The 26665-nt window shown below is 49.6% G+C and overlaps 1 protein-coding gene across 1 annotated transcript in view; it reads left to right on the top strand.

Moving 5' to 3' along the window:
• Positions 1 to 1057: 1057 nt before the first annotated feature.
• PTPN18 (protein tyrosine phosphatase non-receptor type 18) overlaps positions 1058 to 26665 on the top strand; it is a 68222-nt gene continuing 42614 nt past the window's right edge. Inside the window, exons 1-8 of the mRNA XM_063936044.1 lie at positions 1058 to 1278; positions 13430 to 13538; positions 14454 to 14530; positions 14732 to 14827; positions 18891 to 18929; positions 24004 to 24072; positions 24167 to 24229; positions 25284 to 25426. Of these exons, the coding sequence (XP_063792114.1) occupies positions 1183 to 1278; positions 13430 to 13538; positions 14454 to 14530; positions 14732 to 14827; positions 18891 to 18929; positions 24004 to 24072; positions 24167 to 24229; positions 25284 to 25426 (692 nt within the window). The 5' untranslated portion in view covers positions 1058 to 1182. The remainder of the gene's footprint in view (positions 1279 to 13429; positions 13539 to 14453; positions 14531 to 14731; positions 14828 to 18890; positions 18930 to 24003; positions 24073 to 24166; positions 24230 to 25283; positions 25427 to 26665) is intronic.

The following is a 26665-nucleotide window of genomic DNA, read 5'->3' as shown; positions in this document are numbered from 1 at the left end:
CCAGTCTCTCCCTGCTTGTATATTGCCAGCCCCCCCCCCCTGTACACTGTCAGCCTGTCTCACTGTATACTTGAAGTCTCTCTCTCCCTGCACACTGCCAGTCTCTCTCTCTCTCTCTCTCTCCCTGCACACTGCCAGTTTCTCTCTGCCTGTATACTGCCAGCCTGTCTCTGCCTGTACACTGCCAGCCTGTCTCTGCCTGTATACTGCCAGCCTGTCTCTGCTGTACACTGCCAGTCCCTCTCTGTCTGTACACTGCCAGTCCCTCTCTGCCTGTACACTGCCAGTCCCTCTCTGCCTGTACACTGCCAGTCCCTCTCTGCCTGTACACTGCCAGTCCCTCTCTGCCTGTACACTGCCAGTCTCCCCCCCTGTACACTGTCAGCCTGTCTCACTGTATACTTGAAGTCTCTCTCTCCCTGCACACTGCCAGTTTGTCTCTCCCTGCACACTGCCAGTTTGTCTCTCCCTGCACAATGCCAGTTTGTCTCTCCCTGCACACTGCCAGTTTGTCTCTCCCTGCACACTGCCAGTTTGTCTCTCCCTGCACACTGCCAGTTTGTCTCTCCCTGCACAATGCCAGTTTGTCTCTCCCTGTACACTGCCAGTTTGTCTCTCCCTGTACACTGCCAGTTTGTCTCTCCCTGTACACTGCCAGCCTCTCTCTCCCTGTACACTGCCAGCCTCTCTCTCCCTGTACACTGCCAGTCTCTCTCTCCCTGTACACTGCCAGTCTCTCTCTCCCTGTACACTGCCAGTCTCTCTCTGCCTGTACACTGCCAGTCTCTCTCTGCCTGTACACTGCCAGTCTCTCTCTGCCTGTACACTGCCAGCCTGTCTCTGCCTGTACACTGCCAGCCTGTCTATGCCTGTAGACTGCCAGTCTCTCTCTGCCCGTACACTGCCAATCTCTCTGCCTGTATACTGGCAGTATCTCCCCCTGTACACTGTCAGACTGTCTCACTGTATGCTTCCAGTCTCTCTCCCTCTGCTGGTGATGATGACGGTGTCTCCCCTGCAGCCTAGGAGTTGTTCCTCCGGCTGTGCAGGAGCTGGGTGCGGGGCAGGGTGGGAGGAGTGGCCGGGCTCACACAGGTTCCCTCTCCGGACACTTCCTCATTCTGCTCCAACTTCCCTGAGTCCCAGCTGTGGGGACAGGTGGCTCTGCCGGGCGCGGTGACCATGAGCCGCGTTCCGGAGAACCTCCGGGGCTTCCTGGCCCGGGCGCAGCTGGCGATGTACCCGGCGGGAGATGATCCTGTGGGGAGAGAGTTCCAGGTGAGACCCGAGCACGCTGTATAACAAATACCCGATATTCCGCTCTCACTCTGCTGTTCCACTCTCACTATGCTGCTCCGGTGTCACTTTGCTACATACTTGCCTGCCTGACCCTCTCCATGAGGGAGAAAATGCTCTGTTCCTGGACTTTCCTGGTAATGTATGATTGCCATCACCTGTAGTGAAACACCTTTCTTATCAATTAACTAGCTCACCACAGGTGATGGCAATCATACATTACCAGGAAAGTCCAGGAACAGAGCATCTTCTCCCTCATGGAGAGGTCAGGTAGGCAAGTATGCTTTGCTATTGCACTCTCACTCTGCTGCTCCGATGTCACACTACTATTCCACTCTCACTCTGCTGATCTGGTGTCACTCTGCTATTCCACTCTCACTCTGCTGATCTGGTGTCACTGCTATTCCACTCTCACTCTGCTTCTGCTCCGTTGCCACACTACTATTCCACTGTCACTCTGCTAAACTGGTGTCACTCTGCTATTCCACTCTCACTCTGCTTCTGCTCCGTTGTCACATTACTATTCCGCTCTCACTATGCTGCTCTGGTGTCACTCTGCTATTCCACTCTCACTCTACTGCTCTGGTGTCACTCTGCTATTCCACTCTCACGATGCTGCTCTGGTGTCACTCTGCTATTCCGCTCTCACGATGCTGCTCTGGTGTCACTCTGCTATTCCGCTCTCACTATGCTGCTCTGGTGTCACTCTGCTATTCCACTCTCACTGTGCTACTCCGGTATCACTCTGCTATTCCACTCTCACTCTGCTTCTGCTCCGTTGTCACACTACTATTCCACTCTCACTATACTGCTCTGGTGTCACTCTACTATTCCACTCTCACTCTGCTGCTCTGGTGTCACTCTGCTATTCCACTCTCACGATGCTGCTCTGGTGTCACTCTGCTATTCCGCTCTCACAGTGTGCTTCTGCTCCGTTGTCACACTACTATTCCGCTCTCACTATGCTGCTCTGGTGTCACTCTGCTATTCCGCTCTCGGTATGCTGCTCTGGTGTCACTCTTCTATTCCACTCTGACTCTGCTGCTCTGGTGTCACTCTGCTATTCCACCTTCACTATGCTGATCCGGTGTCACTCAGCAATTCCACAACCACTGCTGCTCTGGTGTCACTGTTGTTACGCTCTCAGCTGTGGTGGCACTCTATCAGCTCTCACTCACCGGTGTCACACTACTATTCCACTCTCACTATGCTATGCTGCTCTGGTGTTACTCTGCTATTCCACTCCCTCTGCTGCTTCGGTGTCACTGCTGTTACGCTCTCAGCTGCGGTGTCACTCTGCTATCCGCTCTCAATCTGCTGCTCCGGTGTCACACTACTATTCCACTCTCACTATGCTGCTCTGGGGTCACACTACTATTCCACTCTCACTATGCTGCTCTGGTATCACTTTGCTATTCCGCTCTCACTCTACTGCTCCGGTGTCACTCTGCTAATCCGCTCTCATCGATGTCATTCTACTATTCCACTCTCACTTTACTGCTCCGTTGTTACTCTGCTATTCCACGCTCACTCTACTGCTTCGGTGTCACCCTATTATTCCACGCTCACGCTACTGCTCCAGTGTCACACTAATGTTCCACTCTCATTCTGCTCTGGTGTCACTCTGCTATTCCTCTGTCAGTCTCATTCCTGTATCACTTTGCTTTTCTACTGTCACTTTACTATTCTTGTGTCGCTCTGCTATTCCTGCATCACTCTGCTTCTTCAGTGTCATAACTACTTTTCCTACATCACTGATTCTGTGTTGCTCTACTTCACCTGTTACTCTACTACTCCAGAGTCACTTTGCTGTTGCCTTGCCACTTCTATTCCGCTGTTACTTTGCTATTCCTGCATCACTCATGCTTCTGTGTCACTCTGTTATTCCACTGTCACTCTGCTGCTCTGGTGTCACTCTGCTATTGTGCTGGCACTTCTATTCCTATAGTATGTCAATTACTTCTCCGCTGTAACTCTGTTATACTGCTGCCACACTGATATTCTGCTGTCACTCTACTATTCCTATGTCACGCTGCTGCGCCATTGTCACTGTCCTATTCCGGTTTCACTACTCTACTACGCCGTCACTACTCTACTACGCCGACACCTGACCCATGGGCATTACTCTGCTGCCCCTACACCTGATCCATGGGCATTACTCTGCTGCCCCTACACCTGATCCATGGGCATTACTCTGCTGCCCCTACACCTGATCCATGGGCATTACTCTGCTACCCCTACACCTGACCCATGGGCATTACTCTGCTACCCCTACACCTGATCCATGGGCATTACTCTGCTGCCCCTACACCTGACCCATGGGCATTACTCTGCTGCCCCGACACCTGATCCTTGGGCATTACTCTGCTGCCCCTACACCTGATCCATGGGCATTACTCTGCTGCCTCTACACCTGATCCATGGGCATTACTCTGCTGCCCCGACACCTGATCCATGGGCATTACTCTGCTGCCCCGACACCTGATCCATGGGCATTACTCTGCTGCCCCGACACCTGACTCATGGGCATTACTCTGCTGCCCCGACACCTGATCCATGGGCATTACTCTGCTGCCCCGACACCTGACTCATGGGCATTACTCTGCTGCCCCGACACCTGATCCATGGGCATTACTCTGCTACCCCGACACCTGATCCATGGGCATTACTCTGCTACCCCTACACCTGATCCATGGGCATTACTCTGCTGCCCCGACACCTGATCCATGGGCATTACTCTGCTACCCCGACACATGATCCATGGGCATTACTCTGCTACCCCTACACCTGATCCATGGGCATTACTCTGCTGCCCCTACACCTGACTCATGGGCATTACTCTGCTGCCCCGACACCTGATCCATGGGCATTACTCTGCTACCCCTACACCTGATCCATGGGCATTACTCTGCTGCCCCGACACCTGATCCATGGGCATTACTCTGCTGCCCCTACACCTGACTCATGGGCATTACTCTGCTGCCCCTACACCTGATCCATGGGCATTACTCTGCTGCCCCGACACCTGATCCATGGGCATTACTCTACTACCCTGACACCTGATCCATGGGCATTACTCTGCTGCCCCTACACCTGACCCATGGGCATTACTCTGCTACCCCTACACCTGATCCATGGGCATTACTCTGCTACCCCTACACCTGATCCATGGGCATTACTCTGCTGCCCCGACACCTGATCAATGGGCATTACTCTGCTACCCCTACACCTGATCCATGGGCATTACTCTGCTGCCCCGACACCTGATCCATGGGCATTACTCTGCTGCCCCTACACCTGACTCATGGGCATTACTCTGCTGCCCCTACACCTGATCCATGGGCATTACTCTGCTGCCCCGACACCTGATCCATGGGCATTACTCTACTACCCTGACACCTGATCCATGGGCATTACTCTGCTACCCCGACACCTGATCCATGGGCATTACTCTGCTACCCCTACACCTGATCCATGGGCATTACTCTGCTGCCCCGACACCTGATCCATGGGCATTACTCTACTACCCTGACACCTGATCCATGGGCATTACTCTGCTACCCCGACACCTGATCCATGGGCATTACTCTGCTACCCCTACACCTGATCCATGGGCATTACTCTGCTGCCCCGACACCTGATCCATGGGCATTACTCTGCTGCCCCGACACCTGATCCATGGGCATTACTCTGCTACCCCTACACCTGATCCATGGGCATTACTCTGCTGCCCCGACACCTGATCCATGGGCATTACTCTACTACCCCTACACCTGATCCATGGGCATTACTCTGCTACCCCGACACCTGATCCATGGGCATTACTCTGCTACCCCTACACCTGATCCATGGGCATTACTCTGCTACCCCTACACCTGATCCATGGGCATTACTCTGCTGCCCCAACACCTGACCCATGGGCATTACTCTACTACCCATGCCACCTGATCCATGGGCATTACTCTGCTGCCCCGACACCTGATCCATGGGCATTACTCTGCTGCCCCGACACCTGATCCATGGGCATTACTCTGCTACCCCTACACCTGATCCATGGGCATTACACTGCTGCCCCGACACCTGACCCATGGGCATTACTCTGCTACCCCTACACCTGATCCATGGGCATTACTCTGCTGCCCCGACACCTGACTCATGGGCATTACTCTGCTGCCCCGACACCTGATCCATGGGCATTACTCTGCTGCCCCGACACCTGATCCATGGGCATTACTCTGCTGCCCCGACACCTGATCCATGGGCATTACTCTGCTGCCCCGACACCTGACTCATGGGCATTACTCTGCTGCCCCGACACCTGATCCATGGGCATTACTCTACTACCCCTACACCTGACTCATGGGCATTACTCTGCTGCCCCTACACCTGATCCATGGGCATTACTCTGCTGCCCCGACACCTGATCCATGGGCATTACTCTACTACCCTGACACCTGATCCATGGGCATTACTCTGCTGCCCCGACACCTGATCCATGGGCATTACTCTGCTGCCCCTACACCTGATCTCTTGCCGCTATTCTTCATAGTACTACCCCTGATTGATATTCAATACTCTTCAGTTCATCTGACAGAGGTTGGATACTTTGCTTTTCCAGCTCAGCGCACACTACACCCTTTTAATATTGGGTTTTCAGCCATTACTACTACACCGGTGTTTGTCTTTTTCTACTCACTGCATCAATAAACCTAACTATGCCACCCGCTGCCAATTACATTGAATCAACATTTGTCAGAGACTGCTATCCCAATAAAAACACACTGCTGCACCCTATAATTGTATCTTTTAATACTACAAACTCATCTTTACTAATCCAGCGCATTTCACTATTGTACCAGAATAATCACTGCGTATCCAGCACATTTCTCTACTACACCATGACAGTCGCTACTATTCCAGCACATTTCACTATTGTACCAGAATAATCACTACGTATCCAGCACATTTCACTACTACAGCAGAACATTCACTACTGTCACAGCATAGTTCACTACTACACCAAACTAATTGCTACTAATCCAGCACATTTCACTACTACACCAAACTAATCGCTACTAATCCAGCACATTTCACTACTACATCAAACTAATTGCTACTAATCCAGCACATTTCACTACTACACCAAACTAATCGCTACTATTTCAGCACATTTCACTACTACACCAAACTAATTGCTACTATTCCAGCACATTTCACTACTACACCAAACTAATCGCTACTATTTCAGCACATTTCACTACTACACCAGAACAATTGCTACTATTCCAGCACATTTCACTACAACATCAGAACAATCACCTTTATTCCAGCACATTTCACTACTACACCAGAACAATCGCTACTATTCCAGCACATTACACTACTACACCAGAATAATCGCTACTGTTCCAGCACACTTCACTACTACACCAGAGCAATTGCTACTTTTCCAACACATCTGCTACTACACCAGAACAATCACTGCTGTTCCAGCACATTTCACTACTACACCATAAGTCGCTACCATTCCCAACACATTTCACTACAATACCAGAACAGTCGCTACTATTGCAGCACAATTCACTACAACACCAGAACAGTCGCTACTATTCCAGCACATTTCACTACAATACCAGAACAGTCGCTACTATTGCAGCACAATTCACTACAACACCAGAACAGTCGCTACTATTCCAGCACATTTCACTACAACACCAGAACAGTTGCTACTATTGCAGCACAATTCACTACAACACCAGAACAGTCGCTACTATTCCAGCACATTTCACTACAACACCAGAACAGTTGCTACTATTGCAGCACAATTCACTACAGCACCAGAACAGTCGCTACTATTCCAGCACATTTCACTACAACACCAGAACAGTCGCTACTATTGCAGCACAATTCACTACAACACCAGAACAGTCGCTACTATTCCAGCACATTTCACTACAACACCAGAACAGTTGCTACTATTCCAGCACATTTCACTACAACACCAGAACAGTCGCTACTATTGCAGCACAATTCACTACAACACCAGAACAGTCGCTACTATTCCAGCACATTTCACTACAACACCAGAACAGTTGCTACTATTCCAGCACATTTCACTACAACACCAGAACAGTCGCTACTATTCCAGCACAATTCACTACTACACCAGAATAGTTGCTACTATTTCAGCTCATTTCACTACTACATCAGATTAATCGCTACTATTCCAGCTCATTTCACTACTACACTAGATTAATCGCTACTATTCCAGCACATTTCACTACTACACTAGATTAATCGCTACTATTCCTGCACATTTTAATACTACACCAGAACAATTGTTACTTTTCCAGCTTATTTCACTACTACACCAGAACAATCGCTACTATTCCAGCTTATTTCACTACTACACCAGAGAAAATTGCTACTATTTCTGCACATTTCACTACTACACCAGAACAATCGCTACTATTCCATCTTATTTCACTACTATACCAAACTAATCGCTACTATTCCAGCACATTTCACTACAACACCAGAACAATTGCTACTCTTCCAAAACAATTGCTACTATACCAGAACAATTGCTACAATTCCAGCTCATTTCACTACTACACCAGAACAATCGCTACTCTTCCAAAACAATTGCTACTATACCAGAACAATTGCTACAATTCCAGCTCATTTCACTACTACACCAGAACAATTGCTACTCTTCCAAAACAATTGCTACTATACCAGAACAATTGCTACAATTCCAGCTCATTTCACTACTACACCAGAACAATCGCTACTATTCCAGCACATTTCACTACTACACCAGACTAATCGCTACTATTCCAGCACATTTCACTACTACACCAGACTAATCGCTACTATTCCAGCACATTTCACTACTACACCAGACTAATCGCTACTGTTCCAGCACATTTCACTACTACACCAGAACAATTGCTACAATTCCAGCTCATTTCACTACTACACCAGAACAATTGCTACAATTCCAGCACACATCACTACTACACCAGACTAATCGCTACTATTCCAGCACACATCACTACTACACCAGACTAATCGCTACTACAGCATTCCACCTGTTTTTTACTACTAAATACTGCAACCCATAATTACTGCAATTTGCTGTCATCGTCACTGACTCTCTAATGCTCCACATAAGTAATTGCTTTCCAATGCTTCTACCTCACTTCTATATTACACCAGGAATACAGTGTTCTTCCTAAGCACAAAATACAGGGGGTAATTGAGAGTTGATCGCAGCAGCAAATTTGTAAGCAGTTGGGCAAAACCATGTGGGTCATTCCGACCTGATCGCATGCTAGGTTTTTTCGCTGCGGTGCGATCAGGTCAAAACTGCGCATGCGTATGCACCGCAAAGCGCATTGTTGCTGAGCGATGGATTTAACGAATAATCCATACGCACAGCCGATCACAAGGAGATTGACAGGAAGAAGGCGTTTGTGGGTGGCAACTGACCGTTTTCTGGGAGTGTTTGGAAAAACGCAGGTGTGCCCAAGCGTTTGCAGGGCGGGAGTCTGACGTCAATTCCGGGCCTGGACAGGCTGAAGTGATCGCAGCGGATGAGTAAGTGCAGTGCAGGTGGGGCAGATGTAACATGTGCAGAGAGAGTTAGATTTGGGTGTGGTGTGCTCAAACTGAAATCTAAATTGCAGTGTAAAAATAAAGCAGCCAGTATTTACCCTGCACAGAAACAAAATAACCCTCCCAAATCTACCTCTCTCTGCACATGTTACATCTGCCCCCCCTGCAGTGCACTTGGGGGGTCATTCCGACCCGATCGCTCGCTGCAGTTTATCGCAGCGCAGCGATCCGGTCGGATTTGCGTATGCGCCGGCGCCGCAGTGCACCGTCGCATGATGGACGGCCGAAGGCCGTTGCACCCTAGCGATCGCCTCTGCCTGATTGACAGGCAGAGGCGGTCGCTGGGCGGGAGGGGGCTGTACGGTGGCATTAAGCCTCCGATTAGGGGGGCGCGGTCCGGCCAATGCAGGCACAAGGAATACGGAGCACCGGCCGCTGGTTCAGCAAAGCACAGGGGATACGGAGCCCTGAGCGGCATGCTATTAGAATAGACAGCAGCAAGCAGCTATTAGTAGGCACGTTTAGAAATAGAAATTTCAATATATTAATAACGTGGACACACACGATGTCCCATAACATGGTATAATAAAGAATCTCTTTAAGCTGTCATTTGTGCACACAAACACTACGGTTCAATGTCTGTGCCCACACTGCAGTAATTGAAACACTGGAAACATTGCAAACTGTCCCACAGTAACATTAGAACTGTGAGACGCATTAGAAGTTAATCGGCTCATTTATTATCATTAATATAGATGATTGTAATCCAGGTGTAATCATAGGAAGAAAGATACTGTATATGATAGTAGGAAACAGTATAGAACAGGCACGCCTGGCAGAATAGGTGCCATTATATTATGAGGGTGTATTTACGGTGATGCGCACCTGTAGTGTTTATATAATAACGACACTACCTCCAAGGGATTAGAACTTAAATGAGCAATGATATAGAAGTTTCCCCTAACATCTAGCTGATATGTGTGCTGCAGCATCATAAATCGATGAGGCTATAGCAATATAGGCTATTTATTTTGGTATAATAGGTGAGTGGGTAAGATACTTCATTATTATTATTCATAACATTTAGTTAAACATACTGTAAGTCGACCCAACTTGAGGTGATAATCTTCGATACCAAAAACAGTTAAATATCTGGTGGGATAATGGTGGTCATTCCGAGTTGATCGCTCGCTGACGATTTTCGCAGCGATCAAGTGAAAAAATGGCAATTATGCGCATGGTATGCAGCGCGCATGCGCTAAGTACTTTCACACAAAACTTTGTAGATTTACACAAGCGCGAGTGACGTTTTTCAGCCGCTCGAGTGATCGTAGTGTGATTGACAGGAAGTGGGTGTTTCTGGACGGCAACTCTGCGTTTTCAGGGAGTGTGCTAAAAACCGCAGGCGTGCCAAGCAAAAACGCAGGAGTAGCTGGAGAAACGGGGGAGTGGCTGGCCGAACGCAGGGCGTGTTTGTGACGTTAAACCAGGAACTAAACGGACTGCAGTCATCGCAATCTAGGAGTAGGTCTGGAGCTACTCAGAAACGGCATGACATTCGTTAGTAGCAGTTCTGCTAATCTTTCATTCGCAATTCTGCTAAGCTAAGATACACTCCCAGAGGGCGGCGGCTTAGCGTGTGCAATGCTGCTAAAAGCAGCTAGCGAGCGATCAACTCGGAATGAGGGCCTTAGTAAATAAGCTACCAAGCGGGCTAGAGAAACTATTAACCACAAACTGTGTACAATAATATATTAATTGATTGAAGGGGATTCAAGTGCGGCAAGCAGCCGCGGACGCTTACAACAACAGCCCCTGGATTCAATTATTTTCATTCGATACTAAACTAAATAGAAAGGATTAATCTATACAAAAGACTGGACCCAAATTACAAATAAAGGCTGAACAACTTATTATTCAGAGGTCATTGTCAACAGAGTCATGCTGCGGCACAAAAAGGGGTGTGGCTTAGTTGAAATGGGCGTGGCTTTGCATAAAGGGGCGTGGCATTGCAGGAAAAGACTACCTTATAGCCCAGTTTTGCAACCTGCATGCCCAGACGTTAGCCACCACAGGAAAAAAAATAATCCTGATTCATGCCCCTTACATTATTTGTCATTTTTCCTCCTTATAGTAATGCCCAGTATACATTATGCCACATATTGCAATGGCCCTTAGACATTATGCCACTCACAATAATGCACATGACAAATTATGCCACACACCGTAATGCCCCCGACACATTATGCCACACATCATAATGTCTGTGACACATTGTGACAGGAATCGCAACGCCCGTTATACATTATGCTACACACTGCAATGCCCCTGATACATTATAGCACATACAATGCCTGTGACACATTATGACACACACCGCAATGCCCCTGATACATTATACCACATACCACAATGCCCGTGATATAGTATACAACACACCGTAATGCCTGACACATTATGACACACACCGCAATGCCCCTGATACATTATACCACATACCACAATGCCCGTGATATAGTATACAACACACCGTAATGCCTGACACATTATGACACACACCGCAATGACCCTGAGACATTATACCACAATGCCCGTGATATAGTATACCACACACACCGTAACGCCTGTGACACATACCACAATGCCCGTTATACCCTATGCCATACACCGCAATGCCCGTTATACATTATGCCACACTGCAATGCCCCTGAGACATTATAGCACAATGCCCGTGATATAGTATGCCACACACCGTAATGCCTGTGACACATTATGACACACACCGCAATGTCCATTACACATTAAGTCCTACAGTAAGGCTTCTAATTACTTTTAAATTACCTGCTCGTTGCCAGGGGATTAATGCTCTTGGTTTCATGCACGGTGCCAGGGGTTTTCATGCTCAGGGTGTCATGATCGTTGCCAGGGGTTTCATGCACTGGGTGTCATGCTCGTTGCCAGGGGTTTTCATGCTCAGGGTGTCATGCTCGTTGCCAGGGGTTTCATGCACTGGGTGTCATGCTCGTTGCCAGGGGTTTTCATGCTCAGGGTGTCATGCTCGTTGCCAGGGGTTTCATGCTCTTGGTTCCATGCACGGTGCCAAGGGTTTTATGCTCAGGGTGTCATGCTCGTTGCCAGGGGTTTTCATGCACTGGGTGTCATGCTTGTTGCCAGGGGTTTCATGCACTGGGTTTCATGCTCGTTGCCAGGGGTTTCATGCACTGGGTGTCATGCTCGTTGCTAGGGGGGTAATGCTTGTTGCTAGGGCTGTGCTCCCAGTGCCACATATGCCCCCAGTGCCAGATATTCCCCCACAGTGCCAGGTACACACATGCCCCCAATGCCAAATATGCCCCCCCCAGGTGCCAGGTACACATATAACCCCCAGTGTCACACATGCCCCCCAAGCTCCAGGTACAGCTCCCCCCCCCCCCCCCCGCTCCCCTGTGAAGGAGGACACGGAGGGCACAGCGCGCGCCTCTCCTGTGTCCCTCCTGCGTCTCCGGCGTGTCTGTTAAATGAAGTGCCGGTTCTTGAGACAATCAGAGCTCATGAACGGGCACTTCATTCAATAGAACCGAGGGACACAGGAGAGGCGCGCGCTGTGCCCTCCGTGTCCCTCTTTACAGCAGCGGCTAGGGAAGGAGGAAGACAGCAGTTTGACATGCGGACGGCTCGTCCGCATGTCAATCTGCGCTAAATCAATGGCGGCGCCCCCGCAGCCCTGCGCCTCCAAGCCACCGCGAGGGCTGCGGGGGCAGTAGTTACGCCACTGCGTGTTTGTATGGAGATTTAAGTCTCCCCATAGTTGAGTTGCTAAACAGTCCATGATTCTTAGTATCATGAGCCCTTCCCCATGATATTTGATACATGCAATAGGATAAATTGTGTCCCATCCGTATCAGGGCTCATTGCTTACCACTCCGTACCTATGTTACATTTGGCTACTTACCCTTCTCATTAGCTTCATGTTCACTGCTGTTTATTCTACATGCAATACATAACAGTTAATAATAATTTGCACAATTCCAGTGCTATTTAAGAAATGCAAATAAAGTGAACAAAACCAGGGATTCAGCACAGGGAATCAGTTTTTAATTCTTGAATTTTCAGTACACGATTTATTCACCTATAGCACACAATTTATTTCAGTTCTTCACATATGTTTCTCATTTGCTGGGCAATTTTTTATTGAATAATAATAAAAGTTATATTTGAATAAATTACATATATCTTTTCTTCTTCTAAGTGCGCCAACAAAGAGACAATCTTTCTCTGGTCCAATGTTGTTCTTATGTCTGAGCTGGTACATTTACCGTTTACATAATCCAGGTGTTTTACATCACACCAGTGTGGTGCAAGGCTGCCTGTTGCAATACATTCCATGCAGCGTTTCGGTCACCTAAATATGCAGGATACTGTTATAATCTGTTAGTGAAGTTTGTGTTGAAAACATGTAATAGGCGACAAATTTCTTCCTTTGCCGTAAACTGGTACCCGGTTGTTTTGGCAGGAAATTAAGGACCAAGCTGCCGCCTTCCGGCAGGATAATAGTTGCTCCACGGATGTGGGAGGAAGCCCGGAAAACCTGAAAAAGAATCGGTACAAGGACATATTGCCCTGTGAGTATATGGAGTGTCGCAGCGTAAACCATTCACCGTCATGAAGGTTCTAGGTTATATGGCAGAACTCGGACAAAGGGCGTCATTCATCGCCACTGATGTCACCGATCGTTTGCCTAATACAGTTATGCAAAGCCCGGGATTACAGACACTACGCCCAGCGCCACACACCGGAGCGGCCTGTCTGGCGTTTATTGCTTCCCTACTGATTTGCATGCAGTGTATATATAGTATTACATCGATGTATTCACAGAATGCGTCAGGGGCAGTTTCCCTGTGTGATCAGCATTGTGGCTGGGACAATGAGACCTAAACAGCCAAAATATCAAGCAGTGTGCCTAGTAAAAGCTGCCAGAGGGCACACAAGCCAGTATATGTAAGTTATCTGTAGGTGGCAACCCTTAAATGGTCTTCTATTAAATATGGTATGCACCGTAGCGCACCAAGGGGGCATAAATGCTCCAATGCCCACTTTCTCCTGCGACTTGAATGCAACGCTATTGCTGCGTCCAATCTGCGTGGCCATAGGCTCACTCGATAAGTCGATGTATTACTTATTATTGCGTCAGCGTTGCGTATGCAGTATGAGGATTATGAGAAGGCTCTGGTGGGCATCTGTTTTCATTTTTGGGCGGCAGCAAAGTGTCCGTATGTTTTCATCACATGGTACAGGACACTCGTGATAGTGATTATTCATCTGTTTGTGTAGTGGTAACATATCTCGTAGTAACGGCTACAGGTGCAGCTGTTCCGGATTCTTATCCAATATTCCCGTCCCTAGATCGCAGAGTATTGTAGATTGCCCGGCACATAATAATCCCTCGATACGTCAGAGGGTAGGTGGTCATGATCTGGCAGATGTTTTACTTTTTGTGTGGATGTCATAAATGATTCTTGATGTTTGTCCTGTTACAGACGACCAAACGCGGGTTCCGGTCACATTGCTCGCAGACGAAACGGGATCGGATTATATTAATGCAAGCTTTATAAAGGTAAACAGCTGGGCCACGGCTCAATCACCTCTCTCAGTATTCCGGTATATAAAAACTCATTCATTGCACTTCTACAGACACATTGATTCCTCCTGGCTCGGCCCAGGGAATAGCTGCCTAAAATTTGCGTAGAAGACGCGTTCAGAATCCGCTGCGTCCTTGTCGCTATATAATAAGTGGATTTGTGGCTTTCTTCTGCAGGGTACGGATAACCAGCCACGATATATTGCCACCCAAGGGCCGCTCAGCCACACGGTGGTGGACTTTTGGAGGATGATCTGGCAGTATCAGGTTAAGGTAAGTACTTGTGCCCACTGTGCCTGGTACTGCGCAGCCCTGGTTACAGCGCAGCTTTATGTGACGCATGTATTTCTGGCAGGCGTTGGTAAGGATTCGCCGTATGGTAAGAGGTAAACGGGAGGAGAAGACGAATCCGTAGCCCCGGTATTTTACCTGATATTTGTGTACGTGACCCTTAAGTGATATTAAAATCCTTTACGCTACATCCAAAGACCGAGATGGACGGAAGTGCAATGCTGCGTGGAAGCATTTCCATCCGATCTGACGGAGGGGCGTGCAGGAGACGTCTCCGTAGAAGAGATGCCTCCTGCATGGAGCTGCGATCCCATTACTGCCACCGATGTTGCAAGCTGGGATACAACATTGCGACCATCGGTCACGATGTTTCACGCAGATGACCAGCTGACACGCAGACCCCTGGCTCTCCCCTCCCAGAAACTGGGGCAAAACGTCCCTATTTCTGGGAATGCAGGCCGCCCCCCCCTTCCCCCTCAACGCGGCTGCCTGTGAATCAGGCAGTGGCAGTGGGGAAGTGCGGGCGAGATCACAAGGCCCGTTTTGCGCATGAACGGACCTTGCGCAGCCGCAGATTCATGATAATCTGGAATCTGCGTGCGGACACGGACCTTCTCTGTACAGCTTATACCGTCAGACAGGCATGAGTCAGGCTAAGGGGGAGGAGCTGAGGGGCTAAGGGGGAGGAGCTAAGGGTGAAGACACCTTCATCCTTTCTTTTCATTTTATTGGACATAAATAGTTTTCTGCTCATCAGACGCGGGCTCTGTTCCAGTCCTAGATGTTATACTGATGCAACGATGGAAAAAAATGCAAAGTACAAAGTCCACTTTTGTTCAAACATCAGGGAAAAGAGGAGGGGGGTATGAAAGAGTGGGGGTTGATTGGGGAGGGGGAAGGGATCACGGATAAATAGGAGTTAATAAAGGGGCTTATTCTGAGTGTGGCAGAAAGTGGCTGTCGCTGCAGGAAGCTGACCTATTACCTTATGCTAATGCCAGTTTCCGCAGGGATAATACAAGGATCTCCGCCCACTGCTTTCAGTCCACAGCAGCAAACCCCCATCATTAGCAGCGCCACTTGCACCAGTGATAGGTGCAGGAGAACCCGCCAGAACCAGGCTTCCATTCCCCCTACTCACCACTCACTATCGCATGGACCTGTAGCTACACTAGAGCGCTAAACACGTTTCCCGTCAACAACAGTCGGGAGAACCCATCTGTCCGGTCCACCACATTTATCCAGGGCTGCATGTCTTGTAGCTTACGCACACGCCATGAAATATTATCCGTCACTTAATAATCCTTTATGTTACATACCAGCTAATTATAGTTCTTGGCGGACGGCCACCGACTGATCTGGTACTACTGGTTGTACATAAAGCGTAGACCTCGGCTGATCACGTTTCCAAATGTTTTTGTTTTGGTTTGTTTGCAAAAGAAAAGCAGATAAATGATTGTAAATTCCCATAATCCAGTACTTTGGGGGCTTATTATATGCGCTATACAGCATGGGTTACATTTGCCGTCCAATACTTAGGACGGGTTTCCCTGCACTAGTTGTTGAGGTTGATGCTTTTGTGGCGTTGAGGCTGTGAAGTCACTCTCTAATTGCTGATTACAGAGTGCGTTAGACCTGGATGAGACATTATATAGAACGACATTATCACATTTGTTCACGTATACGTTTTACGCACCTGATAACCCGCAGGGCCGGATTACAGGCCACACGGGCCTGGTCTGAGCATAAGCAAAGACCTTGTAAGAAGTGGAAGAGATGTGTGGGTGTGACCAGTGCTGTGTGGGTGTGACCAGTGCTGTGTGGGTGTGACTAGTGCTGTGTGGGTGTGACCAGTGCTGTGTGGGTGTGACCAGTGCTGTGTGGGTGTGACTAGTGCTGTGTGGGTGTGACCAGTGCTGTGTGGGTGTGGTCAATGCCATGTGGGTGTGACCTGTGCTGTCTGATCATGGTCAATGCCATGTGGGTGTGGCCAGTGCCATGTGAGCATGTACACCACCCTACACGGTCAACCCCAATGTCTAACTGTGGAAAAGTAGAATAATTGCATCATTTTACGGGGAAAATAGAAATAACATTTAAATTCTTAGGATTTATGACCCACCATGGGGCCAGCTGGGCTACTGGTTATCATCCCACTGTCATGGTGATGGGCCTGTTTTTATGCGGAGGCCTGGAGCTGTAGCTCCATACTCCCCATTGTTAATATGGCTCCGGCTGGCCTAAAGGAGCGTAGTTTATGTTAATATTGTTTCTGCAATGGATAATAGACAATATCATATAAATATATATATATACTAGGTGATTCATCGCGCCCTATGGGCGCTCTTCACACCGTCGTAAGGGGCTAGGCCCCCTTAACCCTTGCACACCCTTGTGGCGTGCAATATTTTTATTATATGGAGTATCACATCCAATTATAATTGTGTGAGTGGCTAAATATTGCACGGACAAAGGACGTGCGATGGTTAAGGGGTCGTAGCCCCTTGCAACAGCGTGAACAGCGCACGCAGAGCCTGGTGAATCACCTAGTAGGTGCTTTGGTTAGGGGAGTAGGGGGTGCGGAGAAGAGGCTGATGGGATCCTGGGGTGCCGCGGGAAGGGCGGTTGCAGTGGTGCCGCAGGTGGGGGAGGGGCTGGTGCGGTGGTGCCGCAGGTGGGGGATGGTGCGTGGGTGCCGCGGGTGGTGCTCCGGAGCCACTGCGGGTGGGGGAGGAGCAGTTGGGAATTGAGATGAGTGACCCAGAGGGGGAGGGGGGACCAGCGGGGGACAGCCGCCGGCAGCCAGAGGAGATTAGCGATACAGTAGCGCTGCAGAAGGATGTCACACAGCCGGCCAACCTGGAGCCGGGTGGACACTGCCGTGAGCGGCGCGTCAGTGTGACATCCTCCTGTAGCGCTGATCTCCTCTAGCTGCCCGCGGCAGTCCCCCGCTGGTCTCCCCCCCCCCCCCCCCCCCCCCCCTCCTCCTCTGGGTCCCACATCTCAGTCCCACATCTTTTGATGTCGGACTGAGATGGTCGAAAAGGGGGCCAAATCCTGTCGGTTTTGGCCCCGTTTTCGACACAAGCACGTGGATCGGCAGCTATTCCGCCGATCCACGTGCTTTTCGACAAGTCGAATTCATCGACTTGTCGAAAATATTGAATAGATCGAATCATGAATCAACTTAAAAAGTCGAAAACTGACGTCTTTTCAACAGACGGCAGTTTTCAACGTCAATTAAATATACCCCTATATATTTTTAGTGCACGGGAAATAAGTGTACTGTTGTAAGGTGTCACAACTCTGGTCTTTGGCACAAAACTTGCACAATCAGCACTTTAGCACTTTTAATGCATGCAAGCACAAAGTCACTTTATAAATCTGAGGGGCAGTATCACTGATACGTTGTCTCCATCCTGTATCCAAGTGTACTGATATATAAACGTCTGGACTACGGTGGCAGGAGAACAACACTACGAAAAGTCCCTGAAAGATACTCCTACACGCCTACACTATTTATTCATCTGGTATGCATATATTAATTGTCACTGTCAAGTCACAGGAAAAATCCCAATTTGATGCACTGACGGCGCAGCTGATGTATTACTAATGGAAAAAGAAATAATAAAAAAAATATATATATATACACACATTCTATATATTTTTATTTGTGATAAGGTCTATGCTATAGGTGGATACACAGTGGGCGATATATTGGTCATATCGTCTAGTATGTACCCGCCATCGTGCACTCCTATGGGTCGTTTTCCAGGTCATCCCATCAAGCGTGCAGTACGATACAGGTAGCTAATGCATGCATCATAAACGCGTCTGCAAACGATTTATCATTCAGTGTATGCGGCCAAGTAATATATCGTTATATCGGCTGGGTACACCCATCGTTTAGTGTGTAGCCGGCATAACTCGGCGTGTCCGATCAACTTACTAACCAACTTATAGCTTGGCAAGATGGCTGCCTGCTGCAGGGTTATTCCTGACATGTGCTGCTAAACTGACCTTGCTCCCCCTTACTCTCTTACAGGTGATAGTGATGGCGTGCCGGGAGGTGGAACAGGGGAAGGTAAGCACTGTAGTGAGCATCGCTCTCCTCTTATGCGGACATCTTCATTACATACTATTCAGACAAAAAGGGTCTTGTACAATAGCTGTGTTTGGTGGAGCAGACGTTTCTGCATAAAGCAAAGGGCGTCCCTTGTACAATAGATGGTTCTTTAGGGTACTGTACGGTAAATGGGTATATCCTTTACCCATATACACACTGAGATTAAGCCCAGTGACCTACCAGTACGAGTTGGAGTGTGGGAGGGAACCCACACAAGCACAGAGAGAACATACAAACTCCCAGTGCCTGGGTCTGGAATTGAACTCAAGACCTCAGGGATATGAGGCAGTAATGCTAACCATTACGCCAACCGTGTTAGTGAGTGCTGTATAGCAGTAGCTCCCTTTCTCACAGAGTCACACACCTCCCTGCTACAAAGGCCTGTGGTCAACTTCAGCCATAATTAGTTCCTTCTTTTCAAGCAGCTTACTGTATGTTCTGAGAGAAGAGGAAGGATCGCAGGAACTGTAGGAGACCACGGTCACATCAGCCGGCACCGCCACCTAGCCCCAGAGCAGAACTGAACCACAATTACTTTCTGGTGTATCTGGCTTATTTCATGTATAATGCTCAGGAACGGTTTCTGCAGCAATTCAGTAATGCTGGTTTGTGGCGATGGGAACGGACGTGGGACGCCTCTCATTTCCAGATCCCAGCGTGGAGTGACTGTAATTCCTGATAGTAATGGTGACAGCTGTAGACTGAAAGCCAGTGGGCGGCTGGTGCGGCCTTCCGCATGAAGACGGGCTGGTATATATAATCGCATTGACAATAAGTAGTGAACCGGCTGCCACAGCTGAACGGGGCAGCAGCTTTAGATGCGCCAGAGTCAGAATGAGGCCACAGTAACCGTATACTGATAATGTGTTGTCTCAGTAAAGGGCCGTCTTGCACAATTGGACAGTACAGACCAGAAACCGTTCTATAGGCTGGCAGCGAGGGGTATGACTATCCAGGATCCACAGCACAACAGTAGCCAGGCAGTGAGGGGTATGACTATCCAGGATCCGCAGCACAACAGTAGCCAGGCAGCGAGGGGTATGACTAGCCAGTATCCGCAGCACAACAGTATCCAGGCAGCGAGGGGTATGACTATCCAGGATCCGCAGCATAACAGTATCCAGGATCCGCAGCACAACAGTAGCCAGGCAGCGAGGGGTATGACTAGCCAGTATCCGCAGCACAACAGTATCCAGGCAGCGAGGGGTATGACTATCCAGGATCCGCAGCATAACAGTATCCAGGATCTGCAGCACAACAGTAGCCAGGCAGTGAGGGGTATGACTAGCCAGGATCCGCAGCATAACAGTATCCAGGATCAGCAGCACAACAGTAGCCAGACAGTGAGGGGTATGACTAGCCAGGATCCACAGACCACAGTAGCCAGGCAGCGAGGGGTATGACTAGCCAGGATCCACAGACCACAGTAGCCAGGCAGCGAGGGGTATGACTAGCCAGGATCCGCAGCACAACAGTAGCCAGGCAGCGAGGGGTATGACTAGCCAGTATCCGCAGCACAACAGTATCCAGGCAGCGAGGGGTATGACTATCCAGGATCCGCAGCATAACAGTATCCAGGATCCGCAGCACAACAGTAGCCAGGCAGCGAGGGGTATGACTATCCAGGATCTGCAGCACAACAGTAGCCAGGCAGTGAGGGGTATGACTATCCAGGATCCACAGCACAACAGTAGCCAGGCAGCGAGGGGTATGACTATCCAGGATCCGCAGCACAACAGTAGCCAGGCAGCGAGGGGTATGACTAGCCAGTATCCGCAGCACAACAGTATCCAGGCAGCGAGGGGTATGACTATCCAGGATCCGCAGCATAACAGTATCCAGGATCCGCAGCACAACAGTAGCCAGGCAGCGAGGGGTATGACTATCCAGGATCTGCAGCACAACAGTAGCCAGGCAGTGAGGGGTATGACTATCCAGGATCCGCAGCATAACAGTATCCAGGATCCGCAGCACAACAGTAGCCAGGCAGCGAGGGGTATGACTAGCCAGGATCCGCAGCACAACAGTAGCCAGGCAGCGAGGGGTATGACTATCCAGGATCCGCAGCATAACAGTATCCAGGATCAGCAGCACAACAGTAGCCAGACAGTGAGGGGTATGACTAGCCAGGATCCACAGACCACAGTAGCCAGGCAGCGAGGGGTATGACTAGCCAGGATCCACAGACCACAGTAGCCAGGCAGCGAGGGGTATGACTAGCCAGGATCCGCAGCATAACAGTATCCAGGATCCGCAGCACAACAGTAGCCAGGCAGCGAGGGGTATGACTAGCCAGGATCCGCAGCATAACAGTATCCAGGATCCGCAGCACAACAGTAGCCAGGCAGCGAGGGGTATGACTAGCCAGGATCCACAGCATAACAGTAGCCAGACAGCGAGGGGTATGACTAGCCAGGATCCACAGCATAACAGTAGCCAGGCAGCGAGGGGTATGACTAGCCAGGATCCACAGCATAACAGTAGCCAGGCAGCGAGGGGTATGACTAGCCAGGATCCGCAGCATAACAGTAGCCAGACAGCGAGGGGTATGACTAGCCAGGATCCGCAGCACAACAGTAGCCAGGCAGCGAGGGGTATGACTAGCCAGGATCCACAGCACAACAGTAGCCAGGCAGCGAGGGGTATGACTAGCCAGGATCCACAGACCACAGTAGCCAGGCAGCGAGGGGTATGACTAGCCAGGATCCACAGACCACAGTAGCCAGGCAGCGAGGGGTATGACTAGCCAGGATCCACAGCATAACAGTAGCCAGGCAGAGAGGGGTATGACTAGCCAGGATCCGCAGCACAACAGTAGCCAGGCAGCGAGGGGTATGACTAGCCAGGATCCACAGCATAATAGTAGCCAGGCAGCGAGGGGTATGACTAGCCAGGATCCACAGCATAACAGTAGCCAGGCAGCGAGGGGTATGACTAGCCAGGATCCGCAGCACAACAGTAGCCAGGCAGTGAGGGGTATGACTAGCCAGGATCCACAGACCACAGTAGCCAGACAGCGAGGGGTATGACTAGCCAGGATCCGCAGCATAACAGTAGCCAGACAGCGAGGGGTATGACTAGCCAGGATCCGCAGCACAACAGTAGCCAGGCAGCGAGGGGTATGACTAGCCAGGATCCACAGCACAACAGTAGCCAGGCAGCGAGGGGTATGACTATCCAGGATCCGCAGCATAACAGTAGCCAGGCAGCGAGGGGTATGACTAGCCAGGATCCACAGCACAACAGTAGCCAGGCAGCGAGGGGTATGACTAGCCAGGATCCACAGACCACAGTAGCCAGACAGCGAGGGGTATGACTAGCCAGGATCCGCAGCATAACAGTAGCCAGGCAGCGAGGGGTATGACTAGCCAGGATCCACAGCATAACAGTAGCCAGGCAGCGAGGGGTATGACTAGCCAGGATCCACAGCACAACAGTAGCCAGGCAGCGAGGGGTATGACTAGCCAGGATCCACAGCACAACAGTAGCCAGGCAGCGAGGGGTATGACTAGCCAGGATCCACAGCATAATAGTAGCCAGGCAGCGAGGGGTATGACTAGCCAGGATCCACAGCATAACAGTAGCCAGGCAGCGAGGGGTATGACTAGCCAGGATCCACAGCACAACAGTAGCCAGGCAGTGAGGGGTATGACTAGCCAGTACAGAGTGCACCATTGATGCCAGCAGGAAAGGGCCATCCAACAGAAGGACGCGGCTCCTGGTGGGGTTAGCTTGCCATGTAAACACGCTGGTTCAGAGTGCAGGGGGAGGCACGTGGTGATGGAGGGCCGGATGCTGAGTAGACCAGAGCGTAATGTGCGTGACTTCAAACTGCACATGCTCCGTAACCGGGTACACGCAAGTACGGGTGTACGCATTATAGCAGTATCATCACTGACGAGGCGTAACAGGGTGTTCCCATTTAGGCAAAGTCCACTGAGCATTTGCTGATGCAGCTACAGCCCCTAAAACGCCCGTTTCACATAAGGTGTGGCCCGTCAACAGACAGACCAATCCGCTGGCAGGAGCTGTCTCCGTCGGTCAGTGTAAGTCTGATCCGGTGCATGCGCAGTCGCCGACTGGGGGGGAGGGGGCTGCACACCCTAACTAAATGAAATGAGAGGTGCTGAGACTTGTAGTGCCACACACAGAAATAAAAGAATGCGGGTGCACTCTCCAAACATTACTAATTAGAATAATTGGAATAAATTTACAAATTTAACATCAAGTAAAAGCGAGGTTCTTTGGCCAGAGTATGGGCCCACCCACTGCGTCCAGGTGACCTCATCATCAGGTAGGTCCCTAACATTCTAAAGGTTCAGGTCCAGGGCGCGGGACATCCCCAGGCCAGCCCAACCAAACCACCCCAAGGCACCACACCAAATAGCACGTTCAGTGGTAGAGGGTGTTAGATAAGTAAAAAGCAGCTGCTATGTGCTAAGAGTGTTCCATCGGTGAGAGATAATAATAAACATGTTACATTGATAAAAAAAAAACAAATAAGGCGCTGGAAATGCTGAAATAAGATCTGTCCGTATCTGTGGGTACATCCCCATATGTGTCACCCCTGTCCTTTAGAATGTAAGCTCTCACGAGCAGGGCCCTCTCCCCTCTTGTGCTTTTCCTGCTCTTACATAGACTACCCTCGGTATCTGCCTCCCTGATGTTTATATCAGTGTCCTGTAGCCTGATGCAGCGATGTTTATATACCTTGTACTTGTCCTACAGTGTCTTGTACTGTTCTTTGTTAGGTGCTGTGGAACCCTTGTGGCGCCATATAAACAAAGGATAATAATAATACATCAGACAGATTTAGGGTGTCTGCTACACTTCTTAGTATATTACTAATTCCAGCTGATCATCTGCAGCTGGAACCTATATCGCCATAAGGCCGCATATATATCCTTTCTCCTGCTATATACAATGATCCCACCTTGCGCCGCTTGGCGTCACTCTGGTTTGGATTTGGTACTATAAGAATAAGCACGGGTTACACTGTTGTGTGTTGGAATGACCAGTGTTTCTCCTGCAGAAAAAATGTGAGCGCTACTGGCCTCTAGAGGAGGATCCCGTCCAATATGGGGCATTCGCCGTCAGCACGGTCGGTATATCAGCCTGTCACAGTCATGTCAGATTTACCTCCCGCCTTCTTCTTCACTTTGGCATCATTTTTTGGTTTAACTGTGCCCCGGCAGGTAACGAAGGTCATGGTGAATCCAGAGGTCGTGTTTCGGAATCTCAAGGTGACGTTTCAGGAGGTAAGTGCAGCACAGAGCGATGTAATGCAGAGCAGGGAGGGAATTAGGGTGACAGAATGTCATGGTTCTGGAGCTTGGCGCAACCTCAGACAATTCCACCTCTGGCCACCAGAGGACACTGTTGACCCTAAGTTTATTTTTGAGTTTGCCCAAGTCCAAGATGGCCAGCACTGCTTCAGAACAATCTCTGAGTTTCCTGTTTCGGAATACAAATAGGCACCAACACAGCTTACGTTGTTATTTTCTACTGAGAACTTAGCTTGTTCCAATATCAGGAGATGGGGGGGTTATGTCTGACTGCCTGCTTGTGTGCCGACCTGTCTCATGTCTGACTGCCTGTTTATGTGCCGACCTGTCTCCTGTCTGACTGCCTGCTTGTGTGCCGACCTCTCTCATGTCTGACTGCTTGTGTGCCGACCTCTCTCATGTCTGACTGCCTGCTTGTGTGCCGACCTGCTCCTGGCTGACTGCCTGCTTGTGTGCCATCCTGTCTCACGTCTGACTGCCTACTTGTGTGCCAACCTATCTCATGTCTGACTGCCTGCTTGTGTCCCGACCTGTCTCCTGTCTGACTGCTTGCTTGTGTCCCGACCTGTCTCCTGTCTGACTGCCTGCTTATGTGCCGACCTGTTTCATGTCTGTCTGACTGCCTGCTTGTGTGCCGACCTGTCTCCTGTCAGACTGCCTGCTTGTGTGCCGACCTGTTTCTTGTCTGACTGCCTGCTTGTGTGCCGACCTGTCTCAAGTCTGACTGCCTGCTTGTGTGCCGACCTGTCTCATGTCTGACTGCCTGCTTGTGTGCCGACCTGTCTCCTGTCAGACTGCCTGCTTGTGTGCCGACCTGTCTCACGTCTGACTGCCTGCTTGTGTGCCGACCTGTCTCCTGTCAGACTGCCTGCATGTGAACAACCCATCTTCTATTTGCCAAACCGACTATATGATACTAACGTATATGAACGTGTCTATACCCAGGACACTCCCAAGTTGCTTCATTACACTGATTGTTTGAAATGAGTTCTCAGCTAATGGACCACTGTCTATTCTCCATCTCCAGGAAGTGCGGGAAGTCGGCCATTTTCAATACATTGCGTGGCCTGACCGCGGGATACCGGACTCTTACGCCTGCTTCCTGGAAATGATCCAACTGGTGCGTCAGCACCAAGGAGAGCACAGCGGTCCTATGTGTGTGCACTGCAGGTGAGTGCAGTTATATAGGAGTGTCTGTACTGTAGGTGAGTGCAGTTATAGAGGAGTGTTGGTGTCTGTACTGTAGGTGAGTGCAGCTATAGAGGAGTGTTGGTGCCTGTAGTGTAGGAGACGGAGAGTGCAGTTATATAGGAGTGCCTGTAGTGTAGGTGAGTGTAGTTATATAGGAGTGCCTGTAGTGTAGGTGAGTGTAGTTATATAGGAGTGCCTGTAGTGTAGGTGAGTGCAGTTATAGAGGAGTGTTGGTGTCTGTACTGTAGGTGAGTGTAGTTATATAGGAGTGCCTGTAGTGTAGGTGAGTGCAGTTATAGAGGAGTGTCGGTGTCTGTACTGTAAGTGAGTGCATTTATAGCGGAGTGTCTGCGTCTGTGCTGTAGCTGAGTGCAGTTATATAGGAGTGTCTGTACTGTGGGTGAGTGCAGTTATATACGAGTGTCTGTAGTGTAGGTGAGTGCAGTTATAGGGGAGTGTTGGTGTCTGTACTGTAGGTGAGTGCAGTTATAGAGGAGTGTCGGTGTCTGTATTGTAGGCGAGTGCATTTATACAGGAGTGTCTGTACTGTAGGTGAGTGCAGTTATAGAGGAGTGTCGGTGTCTGTACTGTAGGTGAGTGAAGTTATAGAGGAGTGTCTGCGTCTGTACTGTAGGTGAGTGCAGTTATATTGGAGTGTCTGTACTGTAGGTGAGTCCAGTTATAGAAGAGTGTTGGTGTCTGTACTGTAGGTGAGTGCATTTATAGAGGAGTGTTGGTGTCTGTACTGTAGGTGAGTGCCGTTATAGAGGAGTGTTGGTGTCTGTACTGTAGGTGAGTGCAGTTATAGAGGAGTGTCGGTGTCTGTACTGTAGGTGAGTGCAGTTATAGAGGAGTGTCGGTGTCTGTAGTGTAGGTGAGTGCAGTTATATAGGAGTGTCTGTACTGTAGGTGAGTGCAGTTATAGAGGAGTGTTGGTGCCTTTAGTGTAGCTGAGTGCAGTTATAGAGGAGTGTCGGTGTCTGTACTGTAGGTGAGTGCAGTTATAGAGGAGTGTCGGTGTCTGTACTGTAGGTGAGTGCAGTTATATAGGAGTGCCTGTAGTGTAGGTGAGTGCAGTTATATAGGAGTGTCTGTACTGTAGGTGAGTGCAGTTATAGAGGAGTGTTGGTGCCTTTAGTGTAGCTGAGTGCAGTTATAGAGGAGTGTCGGTGTCTGTACTGTAGGTGAGTGCAGTTATAGAGGAGTGTCGGTGTCTGT

The sequence above is a fragment of the Pseudophryne corroboree genome, chromosome 8 (assembly GCF_028390025.1).
Source record: "Pseudophryne corroboree isolate aPseCor3 chromosome 8, aPseCor3.hap2, whole genome shotgun sequence".
NCBI classification, from domain to species: Eukaryota; Metazoa; Chordata; class Amphibia; order Anura; family Myobatrachidae; genus Pseudophryne; species Pseudophryne corroboree.
Note: the sequence above shows the minus strand (reverse complement) of the source record. Positions and strands in the feature narration are given on the sequence as shown.